The sequence below is a fragment of the Dermochelys coriacea genome, chromosome 9 (genome assembly GCF_009764565.3).
Source record: "Dermochelys coriacea isolate rDerCor1 chromosome 9, rDerCor1.pri.v4, whole genome shotgun sequence".
In the NCBI taxonomy this organism is placed as follows: Eukaryota; Metazoa; Chordata; order Testudines; family Dermochelyidae; genus Dermochelys; species Dermochelys coriacea.
Genome location: NC_050076.1, coordinates 6,239,344 through 6,257,742, shown reverse-complemented (window position 1 = coordinate 6,257,742; position 18,399 = coordinate 6,239,344). Strand labels below are relative to the sequence as shown.

At 45.1% G+C, this 18,399-nt stretch overlaps 1 protein-coding gene across 3 annotated transcripts in view; it reads right to left on the bottom strand.

Moving 5' to 3' along the window:
• Positions 1 to 17,015, bottom strand: part of PSMD1 (proteasome 26S subunit, non-ATPase 1) — a 117,108-nt gene extending 100,093 nt beyond the window's left edge. For 2 of the 3 annotated variants that reach the window (XR_006273982.1, XM_043491574.1), the window contains exons 1-11: positions 16,568 to 16,727; positions 13,369 to 13,412; positions 12,259 to 12,332; positions 11,826 to 11,995; positions 10,914 to 11,119; positions 9,514 to 9,657; positions 8,668 to 8,894; positions 6,477 to 6,537; positions 3,660 to 3,788; positions 2,456 to 2,544; positions 1,239 to 1,317 (exon numbers count right to left, since the gene is read on the bottom strand). Coding sequence is in view for 2 of the 3 variants with exons in the window: in XM_043491574.1 (XP_043347509.1) it covers positions 1,239 to 1,317; positions 2,456 to 2,544; positions 3,660 to 3,788; positions 6,477 to 6,537; positions 8,668 to 8,894; positions 9,514 to 9,657; positions 10,914 to 11,119; positions 11,826 to 11,995; positions 12,259 to 12,332; positions 13,369 to 13,412; positions 16,568 to 16,583 (1,239 nt within the window). In the remaining variant the exon portion in view is untranslated. Of the gene's footprint in view, positions 1 to 1,238; positions 1,318 to 2,455; positions 2,545 to 3,659; positions 3,789 to 6,476; positions 6,538 to 8,667; positions 8,895 to 9,513; positions 9,658 to 10,913; positions 11,120 to 11,825; positions 11,996 to 12,258; positions 12,333 to 13,368; positions 13,413 to 16,567 lie in introns of all 3 variants that reach the window. The other variant, XM_038415537.2, reaches the window with a different exon arrangement.
• Between the last annotated feature and the right edge of the window lie 1,384 nt (positions 17,016 to 18,399).

Here is an 18,399-nt window from a genome sequence, read left to right as displayed (position 1 = left end):
GTGATAAAACCACAGACATTTAATTTAGGTAAATGGAAGCCACCATCCAACTGATGCAAAGGAGGGGAGAAAAGTGGTCTCTCTGACTGTACAGTAGCAAAAAGAGAGCCCTCCATTTTAATTAAGCTGGACAAACAATTGTCTAGATCCCAGCTTCACTGCACATATTCAAGGCTAGATGTGACCTATCAGAAATGGATTAGAGAATTAAATCCACCTCACAGGTTTAGTATTCACAGGTCCCTTCCATCCAAATGGTCCTCGTAAATACTTTAAATCATCTATTCATTCACTATATTCTTCTTCTGTGCACTTAGATTTTGGTAAGTCAGTGAAGGTTCTTCCCTTTAAGCCATATTTCTTCACCACTTTTCTGACCTCAATTACACTACATGCCCTTGTTGAGCCCAATGCATGTTCTGCTATATGCATGTGTACATTCATAAAAAAAATAACTGGAAATCAGCCGAGTCTTTGCACATCTCTATGATTAAGAAGCTGACATGTGTATTTGATGTTTCTTAAAAATTAGATGTCCAGTTTATGATATTTGGAGATACCTGTTAAAACATACGGCCCTGTCCACAGCACAAGTTTTAAGAGTGGTTTTGTAACCAGCTAGAGGCCAAATCACCTAGATTGGTTATAGGTAACACTGTGCAGTTTGTGTCCACACAGCAACTGTTCTGCCATCAGAGACACGTTTGCATGTCCACAAGTTCCCTAGCTATGTTTGTACCAGTATATCTGAAAAAAGTCTAGGCAGTTCTTCTATGGTGCAGTGCCTTCGTAGGAATCAAGTGCCTGGAGAACATACACAAAAGGTGGCACCGGCAGCACGTGGGACAATGCACTCCGAGATGACCTAAGGTTCAACCAAACCGATTACATCAACATGGTTAAAGTGTCTGGATTGCACTGCAAATAAAAAAAAAAGGACCAAGCCGTTCACAGAAGGACAACCAGAGACCAGCCAAGGATCTGGCGTGGGTCAGGTATCATTAGCTGCTTTGGTTCCAGCCAAGTTATAACTGGGCCATGCAAGGAGACAAATCACATTTAAGTCAACCTTATCAAGGACTGGTTACAAACTTGGTTATGAGTTGGAGCACAACCAGGACCTTAGTGTATAACCCAGAATCCCCACTCGATTCCAAAAGAAACAAACAAACAAACAGTCTCAGCATAGGCATGGCAAGAGTTTACATTTAGGCACACAGGAATGAAGGCAGCATTACCTTATGTATGACACCCAGGCTGGCAGTAGCAGTAAACTTAGCCCAATTAGTGGCTCTGGCCAGCCATTCCAAATTATCTCTGGAAGGAGGAAAGTCAGGGGTTAAATATAGTTTCTATAACACCCAACGACATATTTCATCAGGAAAAACTGCTGTCAAAACCAGCACCTGTTGGAGACGGGAGGGGCTGCTTCCATGCTTCACTGCCTAGAGCTGCCCTGATTTCTGGCTGGTCCCAGCTCAGCCGCTGAACATTGGAAATCACCGTCCTGAACAGCAGCATTAAGTGACAACACAGAACTACATAAATCTACTACTTCAACATATTCAAAGACCTGGCTGCAGGCTGAGCAATCCTCCAGAGAACTGGATATTGCTCACCATGCAGCCCATCAGCACTGTTCCCAGATCAGCTGCAGGGATTTGATCAGTCATTTTCTTTCTTCACCTCCCGCAGTGGGATGAGTCCCCACCTTTGACCTCACAAATGTCACTAGCTCATCAGTACGCCAACTTCTATTCACAGGAAAACAGGAACTGCCAGACTAGATTAGACTAGTGTCCATCTAGAGCAGAATTCCATCTCTGACAGTGGCCAGACCCAGATGCTTCAGAGGTGTAAGAATTCCACAAAGAGGCTGATGTGGGATAATCTGATCATCACACTTGGTCTCATCTTGATCTCCAATAGTCAGAGACTGGTTTAAACCATAAAGCACAAGGTTTAATATCACTGTCAAAATTATAAATTATGTATAGAAACTCTGGATAGTCTAGATATCCATGTAAATATCCAATGCCTTTTTGAATCTTGCTAAGTTCTTAGCCGCAATGATTTTCTGTGGCAGTGAGTTCCACAGTCTAATTACGTGAAGTAGGAAAAGATATTTCCTTCTATTGGTTTTGAATTTCCCACCTTTTAAATTAATTGAATGTCCCCTTTCTCTTGCAGTTATGAGACAGGAGATCAGAAGCTCCCAATCTCCCTTCTTTAGACCTTCGTTATCTCATACACTTTTATCACCTCTCTGCTTATCCATCTCCTTTCTAAGGGAAACACTCTTCATCTGACAGCTTTTCCAAGCCCCTGATCATTATCATCACTTTGCTGATCTTCCTCTAGTTCTGCAGTGTCTTTTCGGAGACATGGTGAATCATACTGAACATAGCATTCAGAGAGCTAGAATACTAACTGGACTTCTTTGCAATGTATTTACCTAAGGAACTGGTCACTGGTTGTCCCACAGTGCATAAAAGAGTTTGCTATAACCGTTGCTGTGTGGCATACAGAGTTCCGCACTGCATCCTGGAAGAGCAAAATAGGCAAGTATCACCAAGATGCAAGAGACAGACACCAGGTTGCAGCAAAGAAGATTCACAACTAAGACGCAAAGCTCTGCTCACTCTGCACTTGTATTAGAAAAATAAGTCACAATTAGAGTTGTATTAACTAACCCCAACCTAACCATGATCTTTTTCCTGATGGGGATGTATTGCTTGTTAATACACACCTATCTAATCTCAACCCAATTCTTCTAGTGCAGACAAGTCCTTTCTGTAAACTTCTGGAATAAAGCAACAGCACAAAATGAGAAGAGAACCCTCTTAAATAGCCAGGAACTCCAGGAACCTATTGCTACACCGTAAGTGCTGTGACAGCAATTTCAAGACTTTCCTAGAAGGTTATGCTGAATCACTACCCAAAAGAGTTTTATGCATTTCCAGTGCATTTAAAATGGAACCTCCCCAACAGATGTGTACCTGCTTATAGCAAAGGTTTCACAGCACCTCCTGCTGAGAACAGAGGTTACATTTCAGATTCAAATAATCTCTCTGTTGGGATTTACAATAATCTCTTAGTTTAAAGGACAGAAGGGACAAAGCTTGCTATGAACCCAAGGGCTGCACCTACTTTGTGTGTGTGTGTGTGTGTATGTGTGTGTGTGTGTGTGTGTGAGTGAGAGAAAATTTATGTGCACTCTCTCTCTCTCATTAGTATCTTCCCTAGTGGAATAGAAATTATGCGAGTTCCCCAATACATTCAGTTTACTCCCTGCACTAAAATACTGCAATTGAGCAGTTTTATCTTCAACCCACAGATACAGCGAAAGGTGCCTGCAAGCCACACCTCAAGATTTCCTGGGCCACACTCTAGGGGCTGATGGCTTTGGGCCAGACGGTGGGAACAAGCAGCCTCCTTTAGCCTTGGAGTTTCAAGTTTTAAAATCAATCTGGTCTGACCAATACACTAAACTAAATCCTTGGAAAGAGAGAGACACAATAAACAGATTCCTCCAAGAGACATACAGGCCTTGCTAAAGCCTACTGCTTCAAGGAGGAGACTATGTTCAGTAATGAAACACAGTCACCAGAAAATCTGTGATGATTCCAGAAAGAAAAAGACAATCCAAGGTCTCTTACCTTTGTGTTTTTGAGAATCATCAGGTCTGTATTGTTGTTTCGTATTAAAAACTGCAGGTGTAACTCAATAGCCATTTCACCACTTAAAATTTTAATCATTTTTGAAATCTGGTCCTTAGGCTCTGGGTTCTTTACATACAAACAAGAAAAAAAAAAACAAAAACAAAAACAAAAAAAAAACAGGTCATCAGAATCCCTGCATTCCCCCAGATTCAAGCTCTGCTAAAACACTGGCCCACGAGAGAGCTAAAAGATGGGCATATTTAACAGTTCACGCCCCGTCCCGCACTTCAGAGACCAACACCTCTGGGAAGAGAAAAGGGCATTGATTCTTCCCTCAATGCATATAACCCAGCTCCCAGAAACTTTAAGGGGAGTGCCTCTATGTAGGGGAGTAGGGGACAGACCCCCTAAGATTAAATGCAGCCACTGAACTGAATAGAAGGTATTGCGAGGAGACTGCTATCAAATGCCAAAAAGGCTCAACATGTTGCTTTGTTTGGTCTCTTATACCTTCAACAGATGAGAAAAGAATCTCCCCCAAGAGGCAGTCACCTATATTCACATTGTGCTTATATTTCCTTGGATATTATACTGGGGAAGGACTCAAAGCAGCAATACTTTGGGCATCACAGGCTGCGCCTCATGATGTTGCTAGAACTGCTCAGGAAATCAGAACACACCTTAATTCAATGCAGAAGGTCAATGCAAGCAGATGTGCTAAAGCCACCCTGCTCTGATTTACAATGGCTGGGGAGGGAGAACCCAGTGTTATGACTTTTGAAACAATCTACCATTCACTGCTGTATTTCCACTGCCTGCGTGTTTCCAGTGCTCTGCCAAAATAACCCGTCCCCACAGCCCTAGGTAACTTCTGCCAGGTAAGTCTCTGCTTGGCGCTCTGCCGCAGAGGGTGGAAAGTACATCCAGATCTCTTTGTAGCAGCTTTATGTTAAAGAGACCCACCGAGTACAGCTAGGTTAGCCCTTCAACTAATCTCCTCGATTATTTCTTTTCTGATCTGGGGCAGATTAAACTCAGGAATGCTTCAGGCCACAAAGACTGCTTATGCATGCTTTCCCCTTGTCACACCCAATGGTGTTCCTGTAACAGAAACTAATTCAAGACACCCTGCCCCCGGAGTGCACTGCTCACAGGCTCTTGACAAGGTAAGGACTTCCACCCTGCTGTTTCTTTGCCTGAACCTAGTTTCAGCAAATATCTCTACTTACATTTGAAAGAACAAAATTTCTCCCTTTCAGCTATCTACAAGAAAATCTCAACGATTCCCATGACTAGTTTACGTGTGCATTACCTTTGGATAGCATTTTATTTATTTCCGTTCACCAGCCCCAGAAGATACACAGCATGCTGCTCCATTTGCTGCTTAGGGTGAGTGCATATTTACTTCTAACTTACTTGAGAGAGAGAGTAAGCTTTGCACAACAGAAAACCTAATGGGCAAGCCAAGTAGCGCAGCAAAAAGCATAATGTGCACTATTCCCAAGCCAGGATCAGAACTCAAGCACCAAGCTCTGTCCTTCACTATGGGCTGTAAGCACTGCAGAGGCAAAGGGTACGGCCCCCAGGAAAACGCGAGCGCCTTGTATTACTCTAGCAACTCCTTCTGGCACTCCAGAAGCAATGGCCTAGCTCTCCCAGTCAGGAAAATTGTTACTGAACGACTTGTGGGGCAGTGGGCCAATCCACCAGGCAGTGCATCAGAATGAAGTGCCCAACAGCAGCAGAATTTCAGTGCTTTTCTTTGGGGAGGAGTTAATTTCCTCAATACTAATACAGTCCAAATCAAACCGATAAACCAGGTCCTTCTACTGGCCCCTTCTCCTGACCCAGAGTCTCCTGCAGAAGCCTACCTGCTCCCTACAATTTTCTCTCTCTCAGCTGCTTACTGGCCTTTTATCTGCAGACCATCATCTGACCCCTAGCTTCAAACCTATCACTTAGGACAGAGGTAGGCAAATTTTTTGGCCTGAGGGTCACATCTGGGTAAGGAAATTGTATGGTGGGCCATGAATGCTCACAAAATTGGGGATTGGGGTGCAGGAGGGTGTGAGGGCTCTGGCTTGGGGTGCAGGCTCTGGGGTGGGGCCAGAAGTGAGGTCAGGGTGCGGAAGGGGCATCCAGGCTGGGACAGGGAGTTGAGGTGCAGGTGGGGGAGTGAGGGCTCCAGCTGTGGGGTGGGCTCTGGCATGCAGAAAGGTGGGACCGAGGGGTATGGAGGGCAGGAGGGGGATCAGGGCTGGGGCAAGGGGTTGGGGCATGGGAAAGAGTCAGGGTGCAGGCTCCAGGCAATGTTTACTTCAACCAGCTCCCGGAAGCAGTGGCATGTCCCACCTCTGGCTCCTACATGGAGGTGTGGCCAAGCAGCTCTGCGAGCTGCCCTGTTTGCAGGCGCTGTCCCTGCATCTCCCATTGGCCCTGTTTGCTGGCCAAAAAGAGTTGCAGGGGTGGCACTTGGGGCAGGGGCAGTGTGCAGAGCCCCCTGGCTGCCCCTATGCAAAGGAGCTGAAGCGGGGACGTGCCACTGCTTCCCAGGAGCTGCATGAAGCAAGCCCCTGACCCCGCTTCCTGGCAGGAGCTCAAGGACCGGATTAAAACGTCTGATGGGCCGGATGCGACCCTCGGGCCATAGTTTGCCCACCCCGACTTAGGAGGAAGCCAATTTAGTCTCAGATAGGGGTACGTCCAACTCCCTTAGAGGATCACCTTGTGACAGGGAAGAAGAGGAAGGGATCTAAGCAAAACGCGTATGGAGAGCTAAACACAGCACATTTGATTTCACAGAGTGGCACTCACAGATTCTGCAGACTTCGCAGCACAAGTGCTACTTGGCTTCTCTTCTGTTTCCATAGTGTCACTGAAATTAAACAAAAAATACAAACTAGTTTACATCTCATGACTGCCAAATGCTCTGGCAACAGCTGCATGTTGCGCCCCGTCACAGGAGATTGGGGTGTGAAGGTAAGCTCCGGGGATAAGAGACCTTGGGCACGGCCCAGGGCTGACGCACACAGGTATAGTAGCCCCCTCTGCAATCTGAGTCAGAGGGGAGTTAGGGATAAAAGACAGAGAATCCTGGCCCCCACGCTGGTTGGAAAGTGCAGCGACTAGAGAAGCTTGTATGGACTGACAGGCAGGGGAGACGCGAGGGAAAACCACTGGTGGAAACGTGTTTGGGAGTGAGACATAGCAAGAGAATTACCTCCATCCTCAAAAGCCTAGGGGCCACCACTGTCAGTAAGGATGGACGTAGTGATGAATGGGAAAGCAACCCAAGTCATTAAGCTGGCACTGACACAAGGTCCTGAAAGACTTGTGTAGTGGATGGAAACGTTCCATTTATTGCTATAGCCAAATATACTGTACAGATTCCCTCTGCCTGACATTTTAAAATAAACACAGGCAGTTTTCCAGTCTCTCCTGGGGAGTGCCATGCCAGCCAGAACACTTCAGGCATCATCCATCTCTCTCACTGACACGACTGGATGGGCAGTATAAGCAAGTTGGAGGGGATAATTATTTCACATCTCATCCAAACAACAGCACCTACAGAAGCATAAGGCTCTGCCAATGCTACAACAAGATGTGGGGAGAGGAATCTGTCCAGGTTTCTCCGAATGATCAAAAACTGAATTTCCAGTGCTCAAGGGAGAGGGCCGCTGTCCCCTACAATGCAATCTTCAGGGGCACTGCTCAAAGAGGACTAACTAAGGTCAGACATTGCACAGGCTGATTTATAAATTGCTTTGTGGGTACATATTCCCTCTTACTGTAGAGCATCACAACAGGGGAACATCTACCTGCTACATACGCACTCTTGACTGAAGAAACAAAGGTGTTTGGAATCAGTTTCCTACATTTCCATAGGCCCTTGCATTTTGGTAGGCTTGGTTTGGACTACAGTCCCCATTAAATGCTATTTAATTAGATGTGGGTGCTTGTCTGGCAGCTCCAGAGGCTAAAGAACAGGCACAGCAAGAACAGCAGTGCTACAAGCTTCCCCCACAAGGCTGTATCCACATGTCTCCATCTTAACCTAGAGAAGTCCACCTCTAGGAACGAGAGGGTAGTTCATTCTTTGTGCCATGCGGACTACTTGTGAGGGTAGATGAGGAGGAGATGAAATGAGGCGACCAATTAGCACCAATTGAGAGGGTGCCTTGTATAATGTGGATATCTGGCCACTAAGCTCGTGTGATCCAGATTGCTGAACAGTCCCCAGATGGTCGTAATCTTCTGGTAACAGAGTTCGAGGCTGGATTTGAACTAGTGAGCTTTGTCCAAGAGGTGAAGGCTTTGAATCATATCAGTAATAATAAGACCCTTCATTTCTGGTTTTTACTGAAAATTTCCCAGGTTTCACAGAAGTTATTATTCAGTTTTGACCAATTTTCCCCCAAACTGTAGACCAGTGAATTACACGAAAATACTGATTATGCTAAGAAAATCCAATATAGCACATTAGGTAAGATGTGTTTATGTCAATAAACAATTAGTCTAAGTGTAATTAAATTCTCTCTGTTAAAGTACCTCTGGGCTCCAATAGGTTCAGGTACCATCCAATAGAACTACATATTATGCAACTAAATACTGTTCATGAAATAAACTACCACAGCATTAAACTGCTTTTACTTTAATACTCTTGGCTTTTGTCTGTTGCTTTTTTCTGTTCTCCCATCCCTCAGTATTAATATATTTACCCCCCAATATTTACCCAGAAAACGGTCTCATTAATTTGTTTTCAGCAATTTTCACCTTTTAAAAATTTTGTAATAAATGCCACTAAATTCCCAGGAAATTGTAAACAAAAGAAAAACTGAAAACTAAGGGACTTACATATTACTAGTCCCTGGGCCATATATTCCCCAAAGTCTAAGAATATTGACGCATGCTCTTCCAATGTTCCTGCGTCATTTAATTTACCAAAATACAATTGTATTCTAACTGAACGTGACAATTATATTTCTACTCAAGCCAACATCCCCACCTGTCTTTCTCAGATCCAGGGACAGTCCCAGTGTTGGTTGATCCAGGCACAGAGGCAATAGGGGTTCCAACAGTGTGAAGATTCTGGATCACAGAAGACAAGAACTGCTGGCTGGCACTTTCATACAGATCAAAGCAGATCTGATAAGCCATGAGAAGGTTGTCTTCCTTCACCAGCTTTTCCAAGATGTCACTTACAGCCTGGGGGTCATCCAGGAAAATCAGGCACTGAAAAAAAATAAAATAAAGATAAATCCACCAGGTAGAAAACACTGCAAAATGAAAGAACAGGCATCAATTCCCCATACTAATTTCTGTACTGTTTCCCTGGGACAGACGTCTCCCCCACCCAGGGCAGATACTAATAATCTTACAATAGTAATTGTAAGTAGACTTAATATTTTCCTTAGTCTCATTTTAAACACAATTACTGTCAGAGAACCTTCTTAAGAATGTATAACAGCATCTTCTGAAGATGTATGGGCATAACCTACAGTACATTCACTTCATTACTTGAAATGATGGTGTAATCTCATACTAATACTAGCACAAGATTAAAAGGTTTTACCAAATGAACATGTACCATTTTGCTAAAAGGCTTGTTTTAGACCAAGCTTCATTTCAAAAGAATGAGGATGACCAAGTATGAAATATCAGAGTCCATCTTTAATATTGACCTCCACTCAATACATATTTAGCACCCCCCATTTCCCCCCCAGGAAACTGAATTTCATTTGTTTAACTAAATATGATCAAAGCCCATGTGGGTATTGAGTTAGATACACCTAGAAGACAGTAATTTTTATTAAGCAAAGAGTTCATGAAGAGCAGAGCTACACAGCATTACCTGGCACACGTTGATGAAGTCTGGTTTCTCCAGGTTCATGTAGATTTTAACCAGAACTCTCAGCACTTTATTACGGAACTGCTTATTCTGCATCAGAGACATGCAGAGCTTTAAGCTGTATGCTAGCATTCCAGGAACATCATTCTGAAATTGAAGGAAAAGACACAGTCCAGATTTTGTAACAGACTTTGTTAAAAAACAAGGTTAAGGAATAAAACCATTTACACGTAATTTCTTTTATGCTTGACATCTGATCTCTTATTTTTCTCTTTCATAAAAACTCAAAGACCATATGCATACAAACGTGACCCAAAGAGAAGACCATTTATAACCAAAACAAGCATACTCCACCACCAAGGAACAACACTCATGGAAAGACGCAAATTCACTCCAAATTAAAACCTCAAACATAAGCACAAATGTCCCTTAAGAGCTCAATACTTAAATTTTCTGTCCCACAAACTTTTCCCTGACCATCAGGTACTCAACCCAGGGAAATGCAGGTGTTCAACATAGAAATGTTAACAAAATGGACCATCCAGCCAAAGAATTCCTCTTATACACATATTTCATGCAGGAGATTAAGAAGAGAAAGGTCTATTCAGCTCCAATATATGTGAAAAAAACTTCTATATGAGGACTGAAAATATCAGGATCATTTAGCTTAAGAGAAGGAGATTAATAAGATGGGACATGACAGAAGTATACAGAACAACAAATGGAAGAGAGAAGGTAATTTGGGCACTTCTAGCTACTTTCTCTCATATTTCAAAAACTAGGGTACATTCACTGAAATGGAAAGGCTACAAATTTAAAGTAGATAAAAGGAAATACTTTTTTTGAATAATGCATAATCAACCTATGAATCCCACTCCTGCATGACAACAAGGAGTTCAAGAGCTTAGCAAGATTCAAAAAAGGATGGGCCATTTATGTGGATAATCAAAATGTCCACGGTTACAATAGGTAAGTTATACATAGCTTTAAACAAAGAGAGGCTCTTGTACTTCCTGGTGAACAACTTTTTTGGGAAGAGGTGATTTAATTATTGCCCACACTTCATTCCTCAGATTTGTTCACGAAAAAAGTTTCAAATTATTTTTGAAATTAAAAGTTCACTAGAACTGAAATGCATCTGTATGATGCTTATCCACCACAGTACATTAAGTGCCCCTTTAAATATTAAAAAGGGGGCAACAGAGAAAATAGACAAGACATGACAAGGTAAAAATCATCATTCAAGTTGAATCACTGGGTTTCACCAAACATATTTTCCCAATGAGCTTCACTCTTATTTTGCCCCAACAAAATCTGTAGTTTTACAGTCACTTGAACCTCCCTTTTCTTGATCCAAACCCTGAAGGGGAAAGTTAAACCCTACATGTGAATCCTCAACCTACCGATTCCAGTATGGTTTTCTCAAAGACATCCAGCCTGCGGGTCTCCAGTGCAATCCCAATGGCCTGCTTGTACTTGTGATCATCCAAACACCGCTGGAACATCTTGTTAACAATCCCTTCCAGCCTTTCGTCGACAGGTTTCTTCTCCACTTCGGCCAGTTCTGCATTCTCCACACACTGCTTGGTGTAGTGGTCAATACATTTTGCTGAGATGGAACATAAAGAACAATCACCTTCAGCTTCCTAGACACACACAGCTTTAAAAGTAGTACAAGACAGTTGAAAATCTGACTACCTGGGTTTGGGGAGAAAAATAAGCACCCTCCAAGAAGATGCATGGCTACACATACAGGCATTTAACATCACATTTGCCTTGTCTAAATCCATTAAATTAAAGTTACTTGACCCACTGCATGACCACAATCTAGGGTTAAATTATCAAGTCATTTACACCCCACTATCAACCTATTTAATAGTTCCCTTAGTTACACACGGGAACACAAGTAGCAAGGGACATGGAAATCACTTGGGTGGTCACTAGTTCTGTTTAGTGGGGGAAGACTTATTTGCCCCAAAGTCTTAACTTCAGTGCTGAAGGCACATACATGTTTTACATGACTGTTTCAAACAGGAGATTCTGGGTGAGGGTACAACAGCAGGAGACTTCCCAGACGCACAATATTTATTTGTATTATCACAGCACCTAGGTAAGCCAGTTCTTCAATCTAGACAAAATTATAAACAGAGAAAGTCAAGAAATACTAAGCTGGAAAAAGCAGCTGCAGCATCTGGTTAACTAACTCTACACAGAGATCGGGGAATTTGGAGGACAGCAGTAAAGGCAAGTGGGATCTCAAGTTATAGAAGATTTACCAACTAGTGGGCTTTCTATTTAGAGCCACTGTCAATTACCAATGATAGTCTCCACATATTCTGAATTGTCATTCACATTGAAGAGATCGCCTGCTCCCAAGGCATAGTTCAGAGACTCCTCAAAGGCTCCCAGGTGATAAAACACTTTGGAAGCTACCAAGGCAGCAAACTGGCGACTCCGGAAACCCTCATCTTCATAGAGAACTTCACTGAAAAGGTCAGAGAAAAGACAATCAATTGGGCATGCAAAGCTCCCCCCAAAGGCATAGGCCAACTGAAATTTTCAACCTCACCAGCAACTTTGGGAGGATAGATTCTCAAACCAAATCCAGCTAAAATTAACACTTTGGAAAATGGGGAGATAACTGCTACATTAACCGGGATCAAGCAGCCAGAGGAAAGGCAGCTGCATTACATTCCATGTTCCGTTTGAGCACCCACCCTTCCAAAAATAGATTAATTCTTCTCTTACATTTTATCCACTGACTCAGAGATTTCTGCCCAAAAGTCATTGACAACAGCATTCAGTTTGTGAAGAGCGAACTCCTATGGAAAGTAATAGAAGTTTAATTGTTAAAGAGTTGCATTCATTCTATTTTTCTCCTTATGACTGCATCCTACAATAAGATCTCAAAGCCGCCAACACCACTGCTTACAGAGCAATCCTCACAAACATAATTTATTCTTATGACTCCCCTGGGGGACATGTAGGGTTCTTTATCCCCATTTTATAGGTGGGGCTATGGAACCCTGATCTGCTTCCCCCCAACTTCACTGGGAGCAGCACTGGGCCAAACTGATTTTTTACTGAGATTCCTTAAAATGCTTGGAGTCTTCAGAACTGACTCGCAGCTGTCTTTGTCCCTGTTTTCTTGCAGGTTGGCTAAAGCAGCCTATTTTGGAAAACATATCCCATAGGGAATACAGGCCACCCTGATTACAACCTGTGAGCAAGGTGATGCAATCAACCTGCCAACTGCCTCTTTGTTCTGCTGATTTGGGTTGTTTGTTGGGTTCAGATGGCCTCTGTTGCTTTTTAGTCTATATGCATATTTCATAAACTGTAAGGTCTCCATGGTTATTTTCTTTTCCCTCCACTAGGGTTACTAAACATTTTTAGAAGACTATATGGAGGTTAGATTATTTTGGTTTCTATCTCTCCCAAATTATGTTAGAGACATGCGAGAAGAGATTAACTCTGACTCAAACAGTAAAATACAGAGTAAAAGAACATCCAAAGTGCAACCCCTGGACCATATGCAGCCTACAAACCCCTGCCATCATCAAAGAGGCAGAGCCTCCAGAAACTAGAGATTCCAGCATGATCCATGTTGGAACCTGCAGACATCCTGGGCATTAAAAGAAGAGGTTGGTTGCAGTTAGCTGCATTTCACATGAATTGCCTGTGCATCTCAGGCTTCTGGCAATGAATCCTTTTGACTGGATGCAGCTTGAATGCTACCTGTTCTTTTCTAGCTATTATGGTTGCTAGAATCTGTCTGTTTCTATTGTAAAAAAAACAGGTACAAAGTTTCAACTTTGGTTTGTTGCTCTCGTGTCTAATCAGCATTTTCAAGCTTACCTTGAGCTGTGGCTCTTCTTCATCCAGAAGAGAAATAATTCCAGCTGCAAAACAAGAAGCTTGTTATCCGGGATGAACTTTTACGCATTGCAACAGAAAACGTAACTTGGTCCCAAAACAATATTGTGGAAAGAAAAAGTATGGTTCTAGCTTATGGTTTTAGTTATTAGGTAAAGACTTAAAGACTGACTGCAAACGTAAAGCAAATGTATCCTTTAAAACAGCATATAAGTGTGTATAAGCCTCTTGATCAAAATATTAAATCACTATGACACTTGACAATGGATCCTTTATCATTGATGTATGCACTATAATGCACTATACAGCCTGCCCATGCCCTTCCTGGAGGGGAGACCAGGTAGGGGAATGAATCTTATACAATCCTACTCCACATAAAGGATTCTTGTAAATTTCAATACCTTATTGATTTACCAGAAATAGCAGCCAGGAAGCAAGCCTATGCTATCTCCCTCCAACACTTACCAATTTTTTATTCTTAAAATAAACGGGTCATTCAAAACATGATCCCAAACGTAAGTGGGATTGAGACTGAGAACTGAGCTTTTAACTATCAGAGACAGGAAATCATGATTGCAGACTAAGAAAGAATAACCATTATTTTTTTCCCTGAACTCTTTTTCTCTCTCCAGAGAAGTGTTCAGGCAACAAATACCTCAATAGCAAAAACCAGGTTCAATCATTATTTTTTTCCTTTCTTGCTGGCTTTGCCCAGGTCTCCCACATTCTAGAATCTTTACATTGGCTTCTCCTCTTCCATATATTCAAAGTTCTCGTTGACTTCAAAGCTCTCCCTAACTCTGCACCTGCCTCTCTCTCTGCCTTCCTCTCCTCCTATACTTCCTGATGAGCCCTATAGTCTGCTAATTGCTAACCTCACCTTTCATCTCTTTCACCCACTCCAGACTTCAGATCTGTTATCACGCCTCTTCCATAGATCTGAAACAGGCTCCCAGTCACTGTACACCTAGCACGCAGCTCACCACCCTCACTGCTTTCAAGAAAGCTATAAAAACTCATCTATTCAGTTTTCAGCTACAACATCCAAACACCCATGTTTATTCTGGACAATAGCCTCATGTCTCTACACTATAACCTCCATGGGACAGTGATCTGTTACTGGTTTGGCACAGTCACTTGCATGCAGTGGACAATGATCGTACTATACAATTTAAAATAAATAAAGTTAAATAACCGTTGCTATAAAAGAGTAAGCCAAAAACTACACTGTTATTCTACAGGATCTTACCAATAGTATTATTCTTACTGTGCCAAGCCCCATTCAGATGCAAAGCACAAGTGCACTATTCATTTCAGTGACACTTTGCAAAGGCTGAGCAGCAGCCCTGGAGCTTCAAGTGACTGGAGCAGTCAGATGAAAGGGATTAGCACCTCTCCCACTAGACAGCTCTTCACTTACCCAGGAACAAGCAGTTCTGATTCTATCTCTCCCATGCCACAGAGGAGATATGGCGTCATTTATTGCTCTAACTAACCCAGGAACCTATCCTTGCAACAAATCCCGTTGCCAACTCTGTCCACATATCTATTCAGGGGACATCATCATAGGGCCTAATCACATCAGCCACACTATCAGAGGCTCGTTCACCTGCGCATCTACCAATGTGATATATGCCATCATGTGCCAGCAATGCCCCTCTGCCATGTACATTGGCCAAACTGGACAGTCTCTACATAAAAGAATAAATGGACACAAACCAGACGTCAAGAATTATAACATTCAAAAACCAGTCGGAGAACACTTCAATCTCTCCGGTCACTCGATTACAGACCTAAAAGTTGCAATTCTTCAACAAAAAAAACTTCAAAAACAGACTCCAGCGAGAGACTGCTGAATTGGAATTAATTTGCAAACTGGATACAATTAACTTAGGCTGGAATAGAGACTGGGAGTGGATGGGTCATTTCACAAAGTAAAACTATTTCTCCTTGTTTATCCCCCCCTGCCCGTTCCTCATACGTTCTTGTGAACTCCTGGAAATGGCCCACCTTGACTATCACTAGAAAAGGTTGCCCCACCGCTGGTAATAGCTCACCTTAAGTCATCACTCTGGTTACAGCGTGTATGGTAACACCCATTGTTTCATGTTCTCTATGTATATAAATCTCCTCACTGTATTTTCCACTGAATGCATCTGATGAAGTGAGCTGTAGCTCACGAAAGCTTATGCTCAAATAAATTTGTTCGTCTCTAAGGTGCCACAAGTACTCCTTTTCTTTTTGCAAATACAGACTAACATGGCTGCTACTCTGAAATTTGTGATTACTGTAACTAGTCCCTAAAATGTCTATCACTCAGGCAGTGAGTCACATTATCTACAAAAAGAAAAGGAGCACTTGTGGCTGTAGCTCACGAAAGCTTATGCTCTAATAAATTTGTTAGTCTCTAAGGTGCCACAAGTACTCCTTTTCTTTTTGCGAATACAGACTAACACGGCTGCTACTCTGAAACCTGACATTAACTACAGGAAGTTAAAAGAAAAAGCACAAAATCAAATCAAGTTACTAAACTGTGTAGACAAATAAACGTGTCGAGACGAATATTGCTAAACCTGGAGTTGATCTGATGATGCAGAGAGCAAGATCCAAAGAGGGTAACCTCTTCTGAAGGTGCCCAGCTGCAAGTCAGAGCCTTTAAACTCAGTTCCTGACACTATGTGCTTCCCATGCTGGTCTTTACCGCTGTGACAAAGTGAAGGGAAAGAGCTGCCTCCCAGAAAAGACACACAACGCGTTTCCCTTCTCTAGCCAGGCTCCTCCCAGAGCTTAAAGCCCTTGGGGAACATCGGCCAAGCCCCTGCAGATCACTGAAAGAAATCAGTGCGGTCTCTGCTCTATATGGGGAAACGGAGGCCCATGGAGGCGGGAAGGGACCTGTCCCAAGCAGGGAGGGGGCAGAGACAGGAATGGAAACCAGGAGTCCGAGTTTGCCTGACCAGCCCCCCCCACCACGGCCGCCAGGGGTGAGCCCAGGGGGGAGGCAGCGGCGGTGACACGGGGATGCCCCCACGGTGGAGAGCCGGGTGTCCCCGCCCGGGGCGCCCCCTGGAGGGGAGGGATCGGTCCCCAGAGGCCGGGGCGGCGCGGCGGCTCCGGCTCTGCCCAGTCACCGGCCCTGACTCAGCTAAATCCCGGGCGGGCGGCCCCGGCCAGCGCTCACCGGCCGAGGTGATCATGCTGCCGCTTGGCCTGGCCCGGCCCGGGCTGCTCGCTGCTCCGCGGTAGGGGGTTGGGGGCTCGGGGGCCGCCGCTGCCGGTGCTCGGGTCCGTGCCGTGACCAGCACTGCCGCCGTCGCCTCCTTCCGGCCCGGATGTGTCGTCAAAGGACCCCACAGGCCCCCGGCCAGGGGGCTGCCCTGGCAGCTGCCCGATCACAAAGCACCGACGGCGCCGTTAGGAAAATGCGGGGCTCAGCCCGGGAGCGCGGGGAGGAGGGGCATGGGCCGAGTCGGCCCCCGTCCTGCGGGCATGAGCCCGGTAAAAGTGTCAGGCAGGAGCAGGACGACTCCTCCCCCCCGCGCGGCGTGGGCTCCGCCAGGGGAGCATGGGGCAGGCAGCCCCCGGCCCGGGGGACCGATCAGCCCCTTTGCCCTACCGGGGCCGGTTCCTATGCACGGCCCCAGCCCGGCCCCCATACCAGCTACAGCGGGGGCAGGCAGATCCCCCCCCACGTGCCTAGACCCCTTTGCATTGCAGTAGGGGTGTCATTTGCCTTGGGGCGGGGGGGGCTGTTGCCCCCCAAGACTTTTCATGGGTCTGGCTCCACCTCCGACTTTGGAGGATGCACTATAATCACATAGGTGAAGAGTAATCAGTTATTTTTGGTCAAGATCTAAATGTCATGGTCAAGATATAGGCAAGCTCCAGCTTCCAAAAGAAATAATAATTTTAAAAAATGGTAAGTAAATAAAAAGACTTCAGGGTCCATTCAAAAGCATCTTTCCGAGTAGCAGCCATGTTAGTCTGTATCCACAAAAAGAACAGGAGTACTTGTGGCACCTTAGAGACAAATAAATAAATTTGTTAGTCTCTAAGGTGCCACAAGTACTCCTTTTCTTTTTTCAAAAGCATCTGTCTGTGCTTCACCTAGTGACTACCCTGAGATAGGGGGGTTTTGGACTGATACAACTTCCCCCTCCCCCAAAAAATCTGAAACGATGCCCTTGCTGCGCACAACATGCCTGAGGCACAATTCCTCCAAGATCCTGTCATCTCTGCACGTCCCTGGCACCCAGCCCATCAGTGTCACTGTAGACCAGGAGCTAGGGTTGCCAAGTATTCAGTTTTTGACGGGAATGCCTGGTCAAAAAGGGACCCTGGCAGCTCTGGTCGGAAGCAGCAGCATGTCCCCTCTCCGGCTCTATGTGTAGGGGCAGCCAGGGGGGTCCGCCCATTGCCCCCACCCCAAGCCCCAGCTCTGCAGCTCCCATTTGCCAGGACTTGAGGCCAATGGGAGCTGCAGGGGCGGCACCTGTGGGCAGCGCGCAGAGACACCTGGCAGCACCTCCGTGTAGGAGCCGGAGGGAGGACATGCCGCTGCTTCCTGGAGCTGCTTGAGGTAAGCACTGCCCAGAGCCTGCACCCAACTCCCTCCCAGGCCCTAACCCCCTGCCCCAGCCCTGATCCCTCTCCTGCCCTCCAAATCCCTCAGCCCTAGCCCAGAGCCCCCTCCTGCACCCCAAATCCTTCATTCCTGGCCTCACACCAGAGCCCACACCCCCAGCCAGAGCCCTTACCACCCCTGCACCCCAACCCAGAGCCCCCCCACACCCTGAACCCCTCATTTCTGGCCCCTGAACCTGCACCCCCAGCCCAGAGCCCATACCCGTCCCCAGACCCTAACTCCCTGCCTCAGTCTGCAGCCCACTCCCATACTCTGAACCAACCCCCAGCCTGGAGCCCCCTTCTGCACCCCAAACCCTTCATCCCTAGCCCCACCTCAGAGCCTGTACCCCCAACTGGAGCCCTCCCCCTCTCTCACATCCCAACCCA